Genomic DNA, 17,644 nt, shown 5'->3' on the forward strand with positions numbered 1-17,644 from the left:
CCCCCCCCCCCCCCCCCCCTTTCATAGGCTATATATACGGGCCTTATGCCTCTTCAAATCAACACAGAACTGCTTCTTCACAACCTGAGAACTTCCGTCGCTTGTCTCCATTATCTTCGTCATCATCCTCGTCGTCGCTGTCGTCCGGAGGGTCCGGATCACAGTCTTGACCTCTCGGCCGCTTTCTTCCTGCGCCGAAGGAATTTTCCTCTCGCTTTCCGTTCCCAGAATTGGTTTGCCCATTTGGAACTGGTCTGTTGCTGTTGGATGTACCGATGGTACATTTGATGATCCCAGATTCAGAATCAAAGAAGAAATGTATGTCGTTCATTAGTCTGTCGACAATTCCATGGGTCAAATAGGATATGGTGGAGTTCATCGAGAGGTTGTCGAATGAGTCGTTTCCAGAAGTTTCACATTCGCTAAAGTGATCTATCTCTGTGTCGCTGCTTTTTGTGGATACATTGTCGCTACTAGAATGCCGTGAAGAGATTGAAGGGCTATATCTTCTTTCTGATCCGATATGTGAGATGGAGTCGATCGGTCTGACGCTCATATTCGACGAGCATCGCGGTTCCCGGAGGTTACCTCCTAGCGCTAGGAAGATTTCGAGGCATTTATTCGGAACCCTTGCTACATTGTGGTGTAAGGGCTTGGGAAACCCTGTTCCAGCTTTTCCAAATACGTTCTGGTCCTGGGGACCTCGGAAGAGGTAACCGTTACTATGATTCGCTGAGCTGCTATAGACGGAATCTGTGATGTACCCGGAGTCGGCCTTTCCTATTACCGAAGAATGAGATGGAAGATGATCTAAGGCCACAGATACTTAGCGGGAGCAAGGAGACAATGAAGCCTATAAAGAACGAACCTTTTTCTTTCAGATAGTTCAAGTCGGTGGGCCTGTTCCAACACGTTCCGAGTGCCGTTATGTGCTTTACAATTTCAGGTAAGTCAAATCTAGATGTCTCCGACCGCAGAAACACTGTCAAGGCATCGCAGTCCCGCGGTATGCCCAATACACCTTCGTAATCCGCGTCAATCGGGCTCTTGAGTAAGGAATGGTTGCCAACTTCCGCATTCGCACTCGCTTTGGCGATTAGATGGACGCGTGTAGATTCGTCGACCCGGGATGATAATGCCCACGGTCGCGTCTGAAAATCATTACTTAGAGATGTAGGCACGAGAAGGGATGGAGTAGAAGATTGCGGGAGGACAAGCTTATTGATGTCGAAAGTGAACCTGCGGTAGTTGAGGTCGGAAGTAAACCTGTCATAGTTTTCTGGGTCGGAGGAGTCGTGTTTGACGCTTTCGGAACGATGACCGCAACTGGGACATGCTTCAAGAATCGTATAGTGGTATACGTAGCATTCGTTGCACTCCTTCACCTTCACCATGGGCAGATCCGGCATCTCAATTCCCCTTGGCATGCTGGTAGAGGTATTCGATAGCAAGACCAGTAAGCATGAGCCGTTGGCGGTGTAACGTAGAGTTACCGTCGAGCCATCCGGCCTGCCGAGAGAATGAGGTTGGTATTCTAAGAAGGAGAATGAAGTTGGAGAGCTATGAGGGACCCCCAGACAAGTATGGGGATGTCGCGGCTCACCATACAGTATCCCCCCCTGTACTTGAGAAAATACTCAGCTGCGTGAAAGCAAGCTGCGAGTTGGGGGAGGAGGCTGAAACACGGAGCTAGACTGTAAATAAGCCATAGCTTCGTAAAGATGCACGCAAAACCTCCCTATTCGCGTTACCTTTTCCAACGTGACCTTCACGACGTTCATCAACTACATCTTGTCCTCTTTTCTAGGAATTGGCACGGCTCTGCTATGTTATAGCCCAGACTGAGACGCGAGCCATCCTTGCATGTCCATTCGACACTGCATGATACGATATCGATAAAGTGGGCAAGGTGTGTGAGGCCTGCTGGGTACTCTACCGGTGACCTTGAACTCGCCAAAACTCTCTTATTCGTCCCGCTTTTCTGCCCCTCAGGTCTCTCTGTCGCAACTCAAACTTCACGACTTCCATCAAGTAAACTTTCTCACGATCAATCGCCCTCATCTGCTCTAAAGTGAATCGAAGCAGAAAGAACCCACAAAGCGCAAGGAATGAACTGCGCCAAAATCGGCCACAGATTTCGATGAGATAAGTAGATATTCCCATCATGATTCTGCTTCATCTAGATTTCCTTCTCAAAGTTCTACCGTGCCCCAACTTCATTAACACCTTTCAATGGCCCTTAACGCCCGCATATGAAACCCCAATCCCATCATTCCTCCCCCATCACTTCATCCCCCCATTCAAATCCCTAAACTCCCCCCTCAAACACCCCACCCCCTCCCTCCTCACCTCCTCGACTAACTCCACCACCTTCGGCGCAATACTCTCCTCATCGAACCTAAAATGCTTATACGCCGCCGCGCCCGGCAAGCTCTTCCCAAACGAGCTCATGCTAATCCCCGCATCTGCATACCTCTCCCACCCGTTCACCGCATACGCCTCAATCACCACCCGCGGCGCGTTCGAGCGGTACTGCAGCACCTCCCGCTTATACTCCACCGGCTGCGCTTCGAAAAGCCGCTGGCACGGGAAGCTGACGACGCGCGCGCGAATGTTGTATTTCGAAGCGAGAAGCTCGCGCGTTTGCATAGCGAAGACCATCTCCGCGCCGACGCCGATGAGGGTGACGTCCGCGTTGGGCTCTTCGACGAAGACGTAGGCGCCGCGTTGGACGCCGTCGCGGGAAGAGTGAGAGGGGTACTAGGGGACGTTTTGGCGAGAAAGAGAGAGGATTGAGGGGGTGTTCTTGGCGTTCAGCGCGGTGACCATGGCGCCGGCGGTTTCTTCGCTGTCGCAAGGGCGGATGTAGAGGAGGTTGGGCATGGCGCGGTAGAGGGAGGCGAGGGCGATGGGTTGGTGGGTGGGCCCGTCTTCGCCGGTGCCGATGGAGTGGTGGGTTGCGATGTGGATGGTTTGGAGGTGTTGAAGGGCGCCCATGCGGAGGCCGGGGGCCGCGTAGATGTAGAACATGAAGAAGATGGAGGTGATGGGGAGGATGGTGCCTTTGCCGAAGGCGGCGAGGCCGTTGCTGATGGATGCCATGGCGTGTTCGCAGATGCCCCAGTGGATGTAGCGGCCGGTGTAGTCGCCGTTGAGGCCGTAGGCGGAGCGGAAGTCGGGCTACAGAGAATCAGTTTGCAGGTACGTGGCAGTTAAGTGGAGTTATACTGACGTTTTGGAAGTCAACGTTGCCTTTCCATGCCATGTTCACGGAAGGAGACAAATCTGCGGTTTCAACCATCAGATTTGGCAACTTTGCGGCAAGCGGGTTGTAGACCAGCCCCGCAGACTTTCGAGTCGCTGTAGGTGTGGTGGGAGATCCTCTTTCGAGGGAATAAACTTCATCCAGTTCTCCGTCTCACCCTTTATCCTCATCTGGAACTCGGCATGGAGCCCGGGATACTCAGCCGCATACGCTGACACGAGCTCATCCAGTCTTTCTCCAGCTGGCGACCTCTACTCTTCGTTTCCCGGAAGAAGGCATACACCTCATCAGAGATGACGAAGTGCTCCTCGGGGTTCATCCCGTTTTGCTTCTTTACATGCGCAACAACGGCCGGGCCAAGAGCAGCGCCGTGTGCTTTTGCGTCGCCTGCGACCTGACTACCAATCCCAATGATCGTTCGCACGTTTACGAATGTAGGCTTATCCTTGCTCGAGCGGGCGGCAACCAGTGCGTTGACGATAGCCTCAACGTCATGGTTCCCATCCAAAATATCAATCACATTCCACCCGCAAGCACGCATCTTGGCATTAACGTCTTCGGCACTATTCGCAATGTCGGCCGACCCATCGCAGGTGACCTGGTTGTTGTCATAGATAACGGTCAAATCGTTCAGCTTCCAGTGACCAGCGAGCTGGATAGACTCGAGCGCAACACCTTCTTGAAGATAAGCATCACTGATCATACACCACGTCATGTTATCGACCAGCGAGAACCCCGGCTTGTTATACACCGCCCCGAGATGCTTCGTCGCCATCGCAAGACCAACGGCATTCGAAATACCTTGACCCAGTGGGCCAGTAGTGACTTCGATACCCTCGTGCTCGATCTCAGGGTGGCCAGGACATAGCGAGTCCGTCCGAGTGGAGTGGTAGGTCTTCAATTGATCCACAGCCATGTCCTTGTAGCCTGTAAGATGGAGGAACATGTACTGGAAGATAGAGGTGTGGCCGTTGGATAGGACGAAGCGGTCGCGGTTGAAGGACGGGTTTTCGGTTGAGTATTTCATGATGTATTTCCAGAGCGCAACGCCGATAGCTGCCATTCCCATTGCGCTCCTAGTTGAGATGTCATTATTGAGTTTTGCGAGTTTAAGCGTGGTACGTACCCTGGATGTCCTCCCTTGAACTGCTCACATAAGTCGACAATGAAAGAACCAAAGGTACGCAGCACCAGATTTGTCTTTTCTACATCTTCTATTACAATATCGTCTGCTGTAGCAGATGACTGTTTGCCATTGACAGTTTTGAGCGGGAGATGGTTCAATGTCTCAACGGGGACTGCAAAGGGCACCGTGGTGTACGAATGATGCGAAGAAAGAGAAGGCATTGAGCGCGAAACCTGGGGGAGCAATCGAAGGACTCTTTTTCAACATTGTGGCAAGCTCCCATAGCTCCCCTCTTCAAAACATCGCGACCTCCATGGAAGCTGGACGAGATTATGGTGGGGCGGCGGGGAAGGCCATAGGGTGCGAGGAGCGCTTTGAGTATCCTATCTCGGCTTCCAGCTAGCCTACCATTCTTTCAGCGCCGCGGATTGGCTACACACTAACAAATTCGACCTCGTCAAAGTAGACATCGTAAGCGCACCCCGCGACGTCGCGTTCCCGGAACGCGGCACGCGCCTTTTCCTTCAACCTCCCCAGGTGGAGCAACTCCACCTGGCACGTACAGACTTTCTGGGAACGCAGAAACCCTGGCCACGGGTCTCTGGAAGCCATGTGCTCTGGCAGAACTGGCATGTAGAATCGGGTAAGGACTCCGTCTTTCTTTTCCTTCTCGTCGCGGGGTTCTATCAACATATTCTCTCACCCCTCACATATCAATTTCTCCAGACTCTCACCATCAAGTCTTCTACAACCTTCACCCTTTGTACCTTACGCCACATACACCCTCATCCTCCCACCTTCCTCTCCCAAAATGTCCCCCGGCGCCATAATCCCCGACCTCGCCCTCCCCTCCTCCATCCCAGCACCGCCCCCGCCGCCAGCCCCTCGCCCTCCCTCTTCTCCCTCTCCCAAAAGACCACCGCCATCAGCGGCGCCCGCCGCCGCCTGGGCATCACGCTCGCCGCCGCGGTCCTCGAAGCCGGCGGCCACGTCGCCTGCATCGACATCCTGCCCACGCCCTCCGAGCTCGAACGGAGCGCCCTCCTCTCCCTCGCCAAATCCGCTGCCCCCAAGCCGCTGACCTGCACGTACTATAAATGCGACATCACCGACGAGCCTGCGCTGGCGGCTGTGATAGCTAAGATCGCCGCGGGGGCGGAGAGGGTGGACAGCGTGTTCTGGGGTGCGGTGGCGTGCGCGGGGATCCAGCAGAAGATTCCCGCGCTGGAGTACCCGGCGGCGGATTTTGAGCGGATTCTGAGGCTGAATGTGGTGGGGACTTTCTTGACGGCGAAGATAGGGGCGCAGATAATGAGGGAACGCCGCGTACGCGGCAGTATTGTTATGATTGCGAGTATGAGTGGGCAGGTTGCGAATAGGGTATGTTTGTTTTCTTTTTAGACGCGGAGAGGGGGGAGGATGGTTTGGTTTTGGGGATGGAAGACTAATGAGTGGGATTGTGGCAGGGGCTTACTTGCACCGCGTAAAATACCTCTAAAGCCGCCGTGCACCAGATGTGCCGCAGCGTCGCGCAGGAGTGGGGGCAGTATGGGATTCGTGTGAATACGATCTCCCCCGGGTACATCCGCACCGCGATGACGGATGAGCTGCTCAAAGCAGAGCCGGAGGTCGAGAAAATATGGATGGCGGGGGCGTTGCTTGGGAGGTTGGGCGCACCGGAGGATTTCAAGGCGCCGGCGGTGTTTCTGTTGTCGGAGGGGAGTGCGTTTATGACGGAGGCGGATTTGAGGGTTGATGGGGGCCATTGTGCGATCCAGCCGCTTTGGATTGCGGGACAGGTCATGAGCCATCCGAGCGAACACAAGGCGATTCTAGAAGTGTATGAGAGAATTGAACACGAGACGGGGTGGGGGACGAAGTGGCGGATGGATGATTTGAAGGAGTATTAAGGGGATTTGAGCGACTAATGTTGGTCCACTGGCACCTTGCAAGACGCGCGTACAGAGTGCTTCAGTGCATTCTCCGAACCAGCGCTCCATGCCGAAATTTCGACGAGGCGAATCGGACTAACATTATGCGCATGGCCGTCACCTCAGCCCATTTTCGATATGGCGGCACCTGGCACGTTTTGTAAGAAACCCGATTCCGCGATGACGCCAAGCGAGAAAGCTGGCTTCCTCATTCCAGTCCAGTGCCTATAAACCGCTCTAACGTACTCATCACGTCTGATGTGCTCTAACGCCATAGATGCCCTTGCACTTCTTGCCACTACTTGTAGTGCCTCGTGTTTAATCAAGATTCCAAATCCCATGGAAGTTGGGCTTTTGGAACGACTGCTAAATTCCCGACGCCACCCCAGACAGCGGCATATAGAACTATGATATAGACGTACAGGGCGATTCATTGCCCCAAATCTGTAGAAGTACTACACGCACTGGCAGTAGGAAACGTACGAAGATCTTTGACGAAACACTGTATCCTTACGAGACTCCAGAAGCAATACCATATAGAATATCGACCCAAACTCCTGGACCCGAAACCCGTCCACGCGTCGTCTATGATCGCCTAACCTTCCCGCTCTGGGCCCAATTCGTGCCGCTGGTTCGTATCGAGCTACCACTAAAGTCCCTTTCGGATATGTGATCCGGACACCCCGCATGAGTCTAGGATGAAAAGGGATGCGCCCCAGACCATCTCACTTTCCCCGGATTTGCACTCGAACCGCGTCTCCGCCTACCGGTCAACGCTCCGGGCACCCTGACTGGCTGAACAGCATCTCGTGATGGAACTCTAAACCTCGCCACAAGCCTGCCGCATGGCGAGCCCACGGGTCATGTCCCAAGCAGTCGGACCGGCTCTGAAACTTTCTTTCCAACACTCCTCGTAACCGCTCTCAGTTCCCGCTCTCACCGCTCACCCTTCGCAAACTTCAACCTCGTCGCACCCCTCGCGACCCGTTTTCTCTTGTGTAGAATGGCCTTGCCCGCCGTGGCCGCCTACCAAGCGTGTTTCGCAGGATGACAAGCGCCTCGTTCCATTTCTACAACGGCCACCAGAATGCCACCGCAGTCATCGTCGTCGTATGCTCCGCCATCTCCCTTTATAATGCGCTCGAGCTGCTACTTCTCATCCTGACCACTTTCCATGTGTACCGCGGGCTGTACTTCTCGTCGCTTGTTGCCGCGAGCGCCGGGATAATCCTCTACGTCCTCGGGTTCCTATTCGAGTACTTCAAACTCGCGCCGGAAGCGGTTGGGATCGCGGTGGACACGTTAGGATGGATGCTGATGGTGACGGGACAGAGCGTCGTGCTCTACTCGCGACTAGGCATAGTCATGGGGGAGGGGAGTAGAAGGGGGCGAGTGTTGAAGGGGGTGAAGTGGATGATAATACTCGACGCATTGATCTTCCACACGATGACGACAGGTACGCTCTCCCTAATCCCCCGCTTCAGCATCACCCATCAAAGTCTCGGCACCACAATAAAAGAATGAAGCTGATAGGAACCAATAGTCGTCGTCTTCGGCGCCCACTTCAGCACCCACGCCTTCTACACCGCCTACATCTACATCGAAAAAATCCAAATGACCGCCTTCACCCTCCAAGAATTCATCCTGTCCGGCCTGTACATCCACTTCGTCCTGCAGATCCTGCGCTCGCGCCGCCCGGGCTTCATCCCCACCTCCGCCACCACCTCCTCGAACTCGCATCCGCGAACCTCGTCTGGCTCGACGAGGCGCATAATGTACCAGCTCTTCAGCATCAACGTCATCATCATCGCGCTGGATATCGGGCTGTTGGTCGTCGAGTACATGAACCTCCATGTCATGGAGCAGACGTTCAAAGGTGTTACTTACTCCGTAAAGCTGAAATTGGAGTTCGCGATCTTGAGTAAGCTGGTCGAGTTGACACGACCGGCCGCGGGGCATGGGACCGCCGACGGGATGGAGTTTGCGTCGAATGAGTGGACGTCTTCTGGGACAGGACCGCCCATGGGACTAGAAGATCTTGGGGGAAGGCAGGGGAGTGGGGCGGTGAATTGCTTCTCAACGGAGTGGTATGACGGCACTGATCATGATCATGGCGTTGAATTGGGGAAAGTGGTGACGGTGGACAAACCGAGGTGGTTGGAGGAGTTGGAGAAGGAGGGGGTGGAGCGTGTGGAGCGGGTGTATTCGAGGAGAGGGGAGGGCGGGGCGGATGTGTTGTATGCGGATGCGATGAGGTCGTTGGATAGGTGATGGAATGGTAATCTTGTTCAACTTGCGATGGATTCAAAGTTACTGATACGCCTTGACATGGTTAGAGAGGAGAGGGATTAATAGGAGAGTGGTCCACGTGATAGCAGACATATCACGTGTGAACCGCGTGATGCCGGGTTTGACGGGGTATAAATACCTCCACTGTCTGTCTCCTAGAGTCTCGTTCATGGAAGTTGGTCCTGGGCTCAACAGTCGACCTTGACAAAGACTATGTGGGGGGTCCAACAAGATGGTCTCAACAATCAATGTCCTGTGGGAGGAGCAGCCGGTTGGTTGCAAAACTATTCGACGCCTCTATCAATGGCTCTGGTCGCGTTTGCAAGCAGACAATCTTGACGGTGCCATGAAAGTTGTGCTGGTACAACCGGAAGTCCCAGCGCACGATGCCTGTGGGAATCAACCAAATTTGACCACTTCTTGATGGTCCGGGAGATTGGCTGGAGATTGAACACCTTGCCTGGAAGGACGTCAATGGAGAGAGGGAAGGAAGAGGGCTCTGATGGTAGGGGAGGAGAAGTCGTAATTGGGGAAGCTTGTCGACGTGGTATGCTGATGGAGAGCAGTATTATCAATCTTCGATTCGGGAACAATGCCTATGAACAACGCTCGTTGTCATCTTCCAAAAGAACTTCCCATCTCAGTAACCTCGTTCTGATGCCTACCATCACCAAAACAGCTTCTCCACATTGTGCGCATACCTTTTGTGGTTTGCAGCGCAAACCACTTCACGACGCCACATTGGCCTGTGCCTCGAAGGTTTGGATCCCCGAGGTCTAACCATCAGGAGTTTCCCGTTCCACTGTTACTCGGGTCTGTTGATTTGCAGGCCGTAGCATCTGAACATTGACAGAACGCGATATCATGTACATGAAAGCGCCCTGTTTGCTACCAGCAGTGATTGCTGTAGATGATTGTCATAATCCAACAGGGTCATCACAAGAGCACTACGAACAAGTAAATGATTATACGAGCGCTGCTCCTATACTTCGCCAGGGAATGATCGGAAGCTTTGTCGGCGAGCGCACGTGATGAGCATGTGACTTTGTCATCTCCAGGGGGCTAGAGAGATCAGTTTGAACGGAGCAACTTGATCTGATTGGTGATGGGTGGCAAGTGCTGTGACACGCAACTGTGGTTCCTGGTCTTTAAGGCGATATCTGCTACCAAATCCCGAACATCATCATTCCACCACCATCTCTATCTATTCTGCACTGCACTGGCTTCATATTCTACACCCAAAGCAGCATCGAAATCTCACCACCGTGCTATGTGCCACTCATTCCAAGTCTCAAGCGAAGGCTATATGTCGGGATGACAAGGTCCAATAACTCATTTCGGCCCTTGCAACTCGAAAACGGCAGCATTGTAAGGAGAACTGACGAAGATTGTTTACTGCATCTAGACGAGATCCATGCGCCTGAACTTGTATCTCCATATGTGCTGGTGTTTCTCGTCGCGGATTCGAGCGGGACCAACCACTTGGTACTCGCGCGCGAACCCCTCCTTTCTCAAGACCATTGGAAGTGGTACTCCGGAGATGCGATGAATTGTATCGTTGTCTTTGATACCAATCGATCCTGCTCCTATTCGCCCCTGCTTAGTGACGAAGAGAGCTATCTTGCCGCACATGTGCTCGACAAGGGCTTGATGGCAAGCCAGAGCGTCAGGAACTTGACGAATCTGGTCGAATATTCGGAAGACGTGGTCCGAATGAGGAGTAGTTTGCTCGGAATACTTCCGTGGCGGGAGATATTCATTCGCGTAACCGAATATTATTCCAAGCCAGGCTTTGAGTGGCTTGGTTATATTATTGGACATGGGCGGATCTTGGATGCCAACTGGAAGAAGCTGCTTCAGCACGTTCTCAAACTCTTCGCCTGACGACAGAAATTGTGAGTCGACAAGAAGTTGAGCTCTTGACATCCACTCGAGAAATGCTACCACTAATCCAAAATCTGCATTCGGTGTATCCATCTTCAGAACGTCGATAGCGCAAGTGACCTGGTCGAGGAAGCATCCAAACACAGAGAGTGTCATGTTATCCACATTTAGCAAAGGGAGGCCGTGTCGTTTGACGCAACTGTATATACCTCCTTGGGTAGTTTCGTAGATGCATTTTTCAGAGATCCAAGCGGTACATCCGGGACGATTCCAGCGCGGCACCCAGGTAGGAAATCCAGTAGAATTCGATTGGTTAGCGTCAACGAGGAGGCAAAGTGACATTGGTTTCCAGCGGAGCAGTGCCATGAAAAACCGGTGATATTCTTGTTCCTCCACCATTGAGCGACGGAGGGTTCCAGCCCCGATCATCTCGAGTAGAGGGTAGAAAGCCCGGACCCTGTCTACAGATTTGGTGACCTCCCGAGTTCTCACAGCGTGGATAATACTGCCGCATTCCAACCGCCGCTGCTTGTTGTAGACAGATATTAGTCCGAAGATTCTTCTCCAGCCGAGGCTTTCGTACACCCCAGCTACCCGGATGAATGTCAATATCATCAAATCTGTCATTACATTCCAGATCTGGACGAACATGAAAGGTTTAGCGATAAGCGGTAAGACGTCATAAACTCGCATGAACGGGCAGTTCCTCGAAGGATCGCCCACAAAACTCCGACTTAATGTCGTATATCCCGGAATAATTCTGAGAATAAGTCTCGGTCCGTATGTGAGAAGCAGAAATAAATCTGTAAAGACGTCCTTCAGCAACCTTCCAGAGATCCCATGTAACTGCAACGCGGTTTTGCAGCGGTAAAGGCTCCAAAATTCCAAGGCAATGAGTAGGTATGTCCAGAACTCAAAGCCCGACAAGGAGAGGGGCACCGATGTCCATAGGTCGATAAGAGGAACCAGGTCGCGAGAAGAAGTTGAAAGATCTTCCAAAGCTTCCGATGGTATCCTTAGTGACTTAGTCAGAAGCTGATCTTTGGCGCAGAGTATATCATTCAGGGTAAAGCTCTGCGATTCGGTGAGGAAGACTGGATTATTGGCCATGATAAGCTCTTGGAAAGTCCACCCTCGTTGGAACCACTTATGTCTTAAGATCTCTTGAATTGTCCGAGCCTCAGAACATTCCCAACCTGGGTGCAATGTCTTGCCAAGAGCTAGTCTTTGTGAACAGTCAAGGCCAGAATCGGCACTTGTATTTTCCGGCCCCAACCATACAAGTACGGTATGGGCTCGACTGTATATTGTGCCCATGAGTCGCATTTGGTCATCGGCTTCCACCGGATCACTTTGATTGACGCAGATGCTGTCTACCCAAATGCTGAGCTCTCCAAATCGTTTGCAAATGCAGGTTAACGCGTCTATGCAATTCTTTGAGACTGGAATCTCGACATCTCCCCAGCGAATGGTGTAGGTCTTGCCATTTTGTGGGTTTTGTCCCCATACGTACGAAAGCGCAGCGTATGGGGGGCAAAAGTGAAGGGGAACAACACGAAGCGTCCCTTCTATGGATCGACCTGTGTCCTCATCTCGCGTGCGGGCAAGACGCGCTTTCAAGTCGAGTAGTCTAATCCTGGGCGAGTACTCGTAGTAATCCGGATCCGGTTCGAGCAGGTGGGCATTCAAGTCAACGCCTCCGTAAAGTTGGGAAGCCATACTAGCAGCCAAATGACTGTTCCTACGAGCTTACATTGTACTTAACAGTTGAAAGACTAGGAATCAGGCATCATCCGAGAGCACTGCCTCCGCTACGTGTCGAGTGTCTCTTTGGTGTTGACGCTGGGACGCTGGAGTCGTTAGGCTGCAGCGCGGCCGCAGTGCTTCGTGGGCGGATTTGATAGGTAGGTGGTTGGCGCTTTGGGCACGTGCGGCTGAAGGCAAAGCCTGGACTGTGGCGGAGTAAGGTTGCAGGTGGTGTGACATCAGTGACAACACCACGTCGCGAATAGAGCAGGTTTAGTATCACGATCATACTATGTATAGGGGAGGATACTGTAGCAGGTAAGGCCGCCGATCTGCTCCGGTAGCAAAGTTGTGAACTCCAATAATGATACAAAGGTTATGGAAGTACTTGTATGTACAATGGAAAATCACGTGTTTCGAAGCGAAGCGTGGCAGTGGGTGGCGCTTCGCCAATGTGAAATCTAACGACAATCTCTAATTGGAGTCTACTCTTCCTTTCAACGCTTGCTCATTCCACCTTGACCTTCACGTCACGTGTTAGCCCGTGGCGAGGATTCATCTATCCTAGAGGCTTGCGAGCGTCTAGCACGCAGGCTGCTGGCAGTGTATTCAGGACGCGATATATTGCCTATTACTCCTATAAAGCCCACTCTTAGGTTGAAAAGGGAAGGTGCAGTGTAATCTTTTGACTGGCGTAAGCGTTTCCTGCACCCGCATCCCGGAACCGGATCGCATCGTCATGATCTACAAAACGCAGGGGCTGAACGGTTTTCCAGCCCCAAGACGATCCTAATGCAACATACCACCGTACCCTGTTCGGGAAACTTGCAGGATTGGTGCCGTAATCCCCGAATCTGACAGCCATCCTTCGCCATAGGTTCGGTCCCATATAGACCGAGCAAAATTGCAAGCATCGTTGTCAGATTGACCGAGCATAGCCACATGTAGGAATTGTGTATGTACTTAGACTCCAATACCCACTTTCATATGATTCCAATGTATCTTCTTTTCTTTCACAGATATGATATTGCCCACCTCCATCGTCGTTTCCTTGAATTTCCTATCATGGTTTGTTATGGCACGAGATGACACGTCCTGGCGCAAATATGTTCGCGCTCCGAAGACAGCACTTGTCTCTCCTTTCCGCATCGTCTCCACTCTAAACAATGTCACCAATGCAGACGCTCTTCTCAGTACCGATTCAAAATACGCCACCCTGTCTCGAGCTGATGGAAGCGCAAATACCACATCACCTACCATAACGATCGACTTCGGCATCAATGTCGTCGGATTCCCCATCTTCACATTCGCCGGCGCCTCATCAAATAACCCTGGAATCCGCGTCGCATTCTCCGAAACCAAGGAATACCTCACAGACAGAAGCGACTTCACGCGCTCCGACAACGGCGACACCATCACTAGCGGAACCGATCAACATGCCGTCCCAGCTGATGCCAGCGTCTGGACTGACGTCCACGGCTGCCAGGCCTCCAACCCTAACAAGGTCTGCGCTGATGGTCTCCACGGCTTCAGATATATGAAGGTTTGGCTTGATGCTCTAGCCGAGGATGCGCCCCTCGCGAATCCGTCCGGCGAAGTGAAGATTCAGAGCGTCCAATTGAACTATACTGCGCTTCGAGGGACCCCAGACACCTTTGAAGGGTGGTTCGAGTGTGAGGATGAAGAGTTGACGCAGTATTGGTATGATGCCGCGTATACCAACGATATGAACATCGACCTTTTCCTGAAGGATTACATTGACCCGCGGAACGCTTACACAGAGTCTTTGGATGGGAAGCAGGTGCTTTTCGATGGTGCGAAACGAGATCGAGATCCGTACATCGGAGATCTTGCTGTTTCTGGTCGAACGCTGTATTTGACGCATCCGAAATCCAAAGTGGCTGCTAAGAACATGCTGGTGGATCTAGCGAATCATCAAAGAAGCGATGGATGGATACCACCCGCTAGCATCAATGACTACGCACTGCCGCTGTTCGATTATCCTCTTTGGTGGGTATTGACTTCTTACGATTACGTCTTATATACGGGAGACAAAAGCTATCTGGACGACGTGTACCCAAACTTGGTCAAACTTCTAGATACCTACTATCCCAGCAACACCGACAACACCACAAACCTGCTATTCAAAGGCGATCCATTTGGTACATCCGGATACGGCGATTACGCCTTCCTGCCTCGTAACGGCTCAGTGACATACTACAACGCCCTCTACGTCTACGCTCTCAAAGCAGCCTCTGAAATAGCCACTTGGGCTGGCAGAGAAGACACTTCAGACTGGAAAGGTCGTGCTGATACCGTCACAACCGCCCTCAACGCCAACCTCTGGGACGACTCCGCAGGAGCCTACCTTGACTCAACCCTCGGCCCCGTCCGCCACGCCCAAGACGGCAATTCAATCGCCATCCTCTCCGGCGCCGCACCAGCCAACCGCTCTCTCTCCGCTCTTACATATCTCTCCAAACACATGCACCAACCCTACGGCAACGCCTTCTACGACGCCGCCGGCGACGCCCTCGGCACCGACTTCTCCTCCCGCGTGTACGCCTTCATATCCTACTTCGAGAACTCCGCGCGCTTCGAGACCAACCTCTCCGCCACCGCCGTCGACCAGATCAAGCGGACGTATGGGTGGATGGCAAGCCAAGACCCAGGCGTCACGATGTGGGAGGGTATTGGGAAAGACGGGAGTTACTACGAAGAGGGATTTACGAGCTGTGCGCATGGATGGAGTACGGGGGTTTTACCCGCTTTGACGAACTATGTGCTCGGTATGAAGCCGACGGGGCCGGGGTTTAGCACGTTTGCATTCAAGCCGGTGGTGACGGAGGGTGTGACGTGGGCGAAGGGGGTGGTGCCGACGCCGGGTGGGGGGATTGGGGTGGATTGGAGTGGGAAGGTGTTTAAGGTGAGTCCACCGAAGGGAGTTAAGGGGAGTGTGAGTGTGCCGGCGGAGAGTAAGGGGACCGTGAGTGTTGGTAAGGGCGTTGTATGGGAGAATGGGGTGAGTAAGGGGTTGGGAGCGAGGTTTGAGAGTGGATATGTAACTGTGGATATCGATGGAGGGAAAGAGGTCACTGTTAGCGTGAAGTAAGGTTAAAAGTAAAGCATATATCACCAATGATCATAGAGTATCAATTCGTTTCCTTGCAATAGCCTTCTTAGCGAATTACATTGTACACCTTCCCTGTCTAATACTGTGAAATGTCATAAGATAATAAGTTTGTGCACACGCACTGAGAACCGTTTGGGGTGCCCCAGGGAGTTTCAAAAAACCTACCTTTGTAATCGCGAATGTCAAATTTGAAGTAGTGCAAGTTAGACTGCCTCTTGACTAACTAGCTGCTTACTAGCTGGGGTGCTCCTTACAGTAGTGTCGAGTGAGCAAGTCTTGATCTAAGCAGTGATAATTCCAAGTGCCTAGACTTATGACCGACCTAGTACTGCACTTCGACGAGTCCCCAAACTGCCCTCATCACAACCCCTCCACCCCATATCGTCCTACTCCCCTCCCCCCTCCCTCTCCCTCTCCCTCTCCCCCACCCTCCTCTCCAACCTCTCTTGAAGCCCCGCCCTCTCCGTTTTCTCCCCCTCTGTCTCCGTATACACCAACCTCCCACACGCCGGACAAGACTTCTCTCCCCTCACCTTCACCAAAAAGCAATCCCTGCCCACCACACACCCGCACGGCACCCTCACCGCCACCTCCCTCAGAAAATCCTCCACCACACCCCCCCACTCCCGAAAACACCCCCCACACACATCCCCCTCCAGCCGCTCCACCTCCACCCTTGGACACCTCTGATCAAACTCCGCGAAGAACAGCGTTCGTGTTGGCGTGATGTAGACATCCACTAGCACATCCCCTTTCTCCCATTCGAAGAGTAGGGTGCTGCATTTCGGATAGGCGTTGGAGGAGTAGAGGTGGTGCGCGAGGCAGTCGGCGCCGAGGACGCAGGAGCAGGGGAGGCGGGCGGGGGGTTCGGGGCGGAGCGTCGGTTGGTAGGGGTCTGTGGTCTTGTAGCGGCGGCCGCAGGTGAAGCAGGGGGGTTTTGGGGTCTCGCGGGGCGGGACGTTGGCGGGCCATGTTTTGGAGAAGGTGCTTCGGGAGGGGAGGGGGGATGGGGATGTGGTGGAGTCCTGGGGGAGCTTGGTTGTGGGGTTGGGTTTGGTGCGTTTTTTGGGGGGCATGGTGGTGGGTTGGGGGTTGATTGGATAGAGTAGACTTCGGGAAATGGGGGGTTATGTTGAGGTTGCTGAGGCTGTTGAGGTTTGGGGTAAATGGGAATGGGTTTATATGCGTTTAAGGGTGTTTGAATGAGACTGTCTTGGAAGCGTGTCGAATTGATTGCGTTGGCGGGTGGTTGGAAACTGGAGCGCGTTGATGAGAGCTTGCGTGGTCTATTTTTTCTGCTTGCGAGGTCACGTTGTTGAGACTTTTCCACGGGCTTCTTTATGGAAACTCTCGAAATAATTTGCGGGGCTGATTTATAGGATATAGGCTAAGGTACTAGCTTTAGACGCTTGATTCACCATCACTCCAATGACTGTCTGGAATGCTAGATACCTCCACGAGGTACCGTCGGCCAGTGACATTCGAATAAGGAGTGAATGAGAATGAGTTCGATTTGAGGCGCAGGAAAACTTCCATTTGGGAAGCTCTTTGATGCCTCATTGAGGGACTGCATACAATGTTAACCATGAAGGGACTACATGCAGTTCTAGCCATTTAATTGTAGAGTGTAAAGCTTTACATTGGCTCTTGGGTTTTTATGGCACGTTGATGTACCTCATGCGGTGGCACGCACGCTGAGAATAAGCATTCAAAAGCGCGCTTAATTCCTACAGTGCGGAATATTACATTGCCTCTATGGGATTTGTATGATGTTGAAGCACCACAGACGGTGACAAGCACTTGAATCTTGAGCCTTCGAAATGAAACTTGGTTCGGACAGTGATAATACTTATATTACACCCTTAATTTTACGATACGCTGAAGGACTTCAGAGAGTAGTGAACATGCGCAGAGAAGAGATTATACCCACCAGCTTGATTAGTGTGTAGTAACTTTATAATCATGGAGAGAATTTGAAAACGGTGTTGAAGGGCGCCATGTAGTGGCGAACAGGTGGAAAAGTAATATACATTGACAGGTCCCAAGTCAACGCACACGCGTTTACCGCTGCTTGGGGTACCCCCATGGCATCTCAAAAACCTAGGCACAATGTCAAGTTATAAGTAGTGGATATTAGACTACCTCTTGACTAACTGGCTACTTACTAGCTGGGCTACTCCTTACAGTGGCAATGAGTGAGCAAGATTAGAGTCAGGCAGTGATAATTCCGTGTGCCTAGACTTATGGCCTAATATACAGTGACAGGTTAT

General features: G+C 52.5%; 9 protein-coding genes across 9 annotated transcripts in view; 4 read left to right on the top strand and 5 right to left on the bottom strand.

Moving 5' to 3' along the window:
* Positions 1-1,427, bottom strand: part of BDZ99DRAFT_522991 (uncharacterized protein) — a gene marked incomplete at both ends in the record, with an annotated part of 2,782 nt that extends 1,355 nt beyond the window's left edge. Inside the window, 2 exons of the mRNA XM_033725761.1 lie at positions 85-810; positions 869-1,427. Coding sequence (XP_033574335.1) covers positions 85-810; positions 869-1,427 — 1,285 coding nt within the window. The remainder of the gene's footprint in view (positions 1-84; positions 811-868) is intronic.
* An 856-nt stretch (positions 1,428-2,283) lies between these two features.
* Positions 2,284-4,977, bottom strand: BDZ99DRAFT_536851 (transketolase; the record flags this gene model as incomplete). The annotated part of the gene is made up of 5 exons (XM_033726598.1): positions 4,392-4,977; positions 3,476-4,341; positions 3,233-3,381; positions 2,827-3,180; positions 2,284-2,760 (listed from the first exon to the last, which is right to left on the bottom strand). Exons 1-5 carry the CDS (start codon positions 4,610-4,612, stop codon positions 2,284-2,286), a joined length of 2,067 nt encoding a protein of 688 aa, XP_033574336.1. The 5' UTR covers positions 4,613-4,977.
* On the top strand, positions 4,645-6,301 carry BDZ99DRAFT_573211 (NAD(P)-binding protein; the record flags this gene model as incomplete). Its single annotated transcript, XM_033728270.1, has 3 exons — positions 4,645-4,751; positions 4,811-5,771; positions 5,906-6,301. The coding sequence occupies exons 1-3, from the start codon at positions 4,705-4,707 to the stop codon at positions 6,299-6,301; spliced, it is 1,404 nt and encodes a 467-aa protein (XP_033574337.1). The 5' UTR covers positions 4,645-4,704.
* A 1,068-nt stretch (positions 6,302-7,369) lies between these two features.
* BDZ99DRAFT_392792 (uncharacterized protein) lies at positions 7,370-8,593 on the top strand (the record flags this gene model as incomplete). The annotated part of the gene is made up of 2 exons (XM_033715812.1): positions 7,370-7,778; positions 7,866-8,593. The coding sequence occupies 2 exons, from the start codon at positions 7,370-7,372 to the stop codon at positions 8,591-8,593; spliced, it is 1,137 nt and encodes a 378-aa protein (XP_033574338.1).
* A 449-nt stretch (positions 8,594-9,042) lies between these two features.
* BDZ99DRAFT_465271 (uncharacterized protein) lies at positions 9,043-10,136 on the top strand. Its single transcript, XM_033720505.1, has 2 exons — positions 9,043-9,116; positions 9,178-10,136. The coding sequence occupies exon 2, from the start codon at positions 9,476-9,478 to the stop codon at positions 9,641-9,643; it is 168 nt and encodes a 55-aa protein (XP_033574339.1). The 5' UTR covers positions 9,043-9,116; positions 9,178-9,475; the 3' UTR covers positions 9,644-10,136.
* On the bottom strand, positions 10,013-10,924 carry BDZ99DRAFT_478863 (uncharacterized protein; the record flags this gene model as incomplete). Its single annotated transcript, XM_033722196.1, has 1 exon — positions 10,013-10,924. One exon carries the CDS (start codon positions 10,922-10,924, stop codon positions 10,013-10,015), a length of 912 nt encoding a protein of 303 aa, XP_033574340.1.
* A 663-nt stretch (positions 10,925-11,587) lies between these two features.
* BDZ99DRAFT_447749 (HET-domain-containing protein) lies at positions 11,588-12,214 on the bottom strand (the record flags this gene model as incomplete). Its single annotated transcript, XM_033718028.1, has 1 exon — positions 11,588-12,214. A coding segment is annotated over one exon (627 nt), but the record flags the coding sequence as incomplete, so codon positions are not given.
* A 1,102-nt stretch (positions 12,215-13,316) lies between these two features.
* BDZ99DRAFT_447752 (Six-hairpin glycosidase) lies at positions 13,317-15,353 on the top strand (the record flags this gene model as incomplete). The annotated part of the gene is made up of 1 exon (XM_033718029.1): positions 13,317-15,353. The coding sequence occupies one exon, from the start codon at positions 13,317-13,319 to the stop codon at positions 15,351-15,353; it is 2,037 nt and encodes a 678-aa protein (XP_033574342.1).
* Positions 15,354-15,760: 407 nt separating this feature from the next.
* BDZ99DRAFT_522997 (uncharacterized protein) lies at positions 15,761-16,450 on the bottom strand (the record flags this gene model as incomplete). The annotated part of the gene is made up of 1 exon (XM_033725762.1): positions 15,761-16,450. The coding sequence occupies one exon, from the start codon at positions 16,448-16,450 to the stop codon at positions 15,761-15,763; it is 690 nt and encodes a 229-aa protein (XP_033574343.1).
* Positions 16,451-17,644: the final 1,194 nt, after the last annotated feature.

This window comes from Mytilinidion resinicola (assembly GCF_010093595.1).
Source record: "Mytilinidion resinicola strain CBS 304.34 unplaced genomic scaffold BDZ99scaffold_14, whole genome shotgun sequence".
Lineage (NCBI taxonomy): Eukaryota > Fungi > Ascomycota > Dothideomycetes > Mytilinidiales > Mytilinidiaceae > Mytilinidion > Mytilinidion resinicola.

Coding starts and splice junctions, on each gene's coding strand:
- BDZ99DRAFT_465271 (XM_033720505.1), top strand. CDS start 9,476: ATGTACATGAAAGCGCCCTGTTTGCTACCAGCAGTGATTGCTGTAGAT.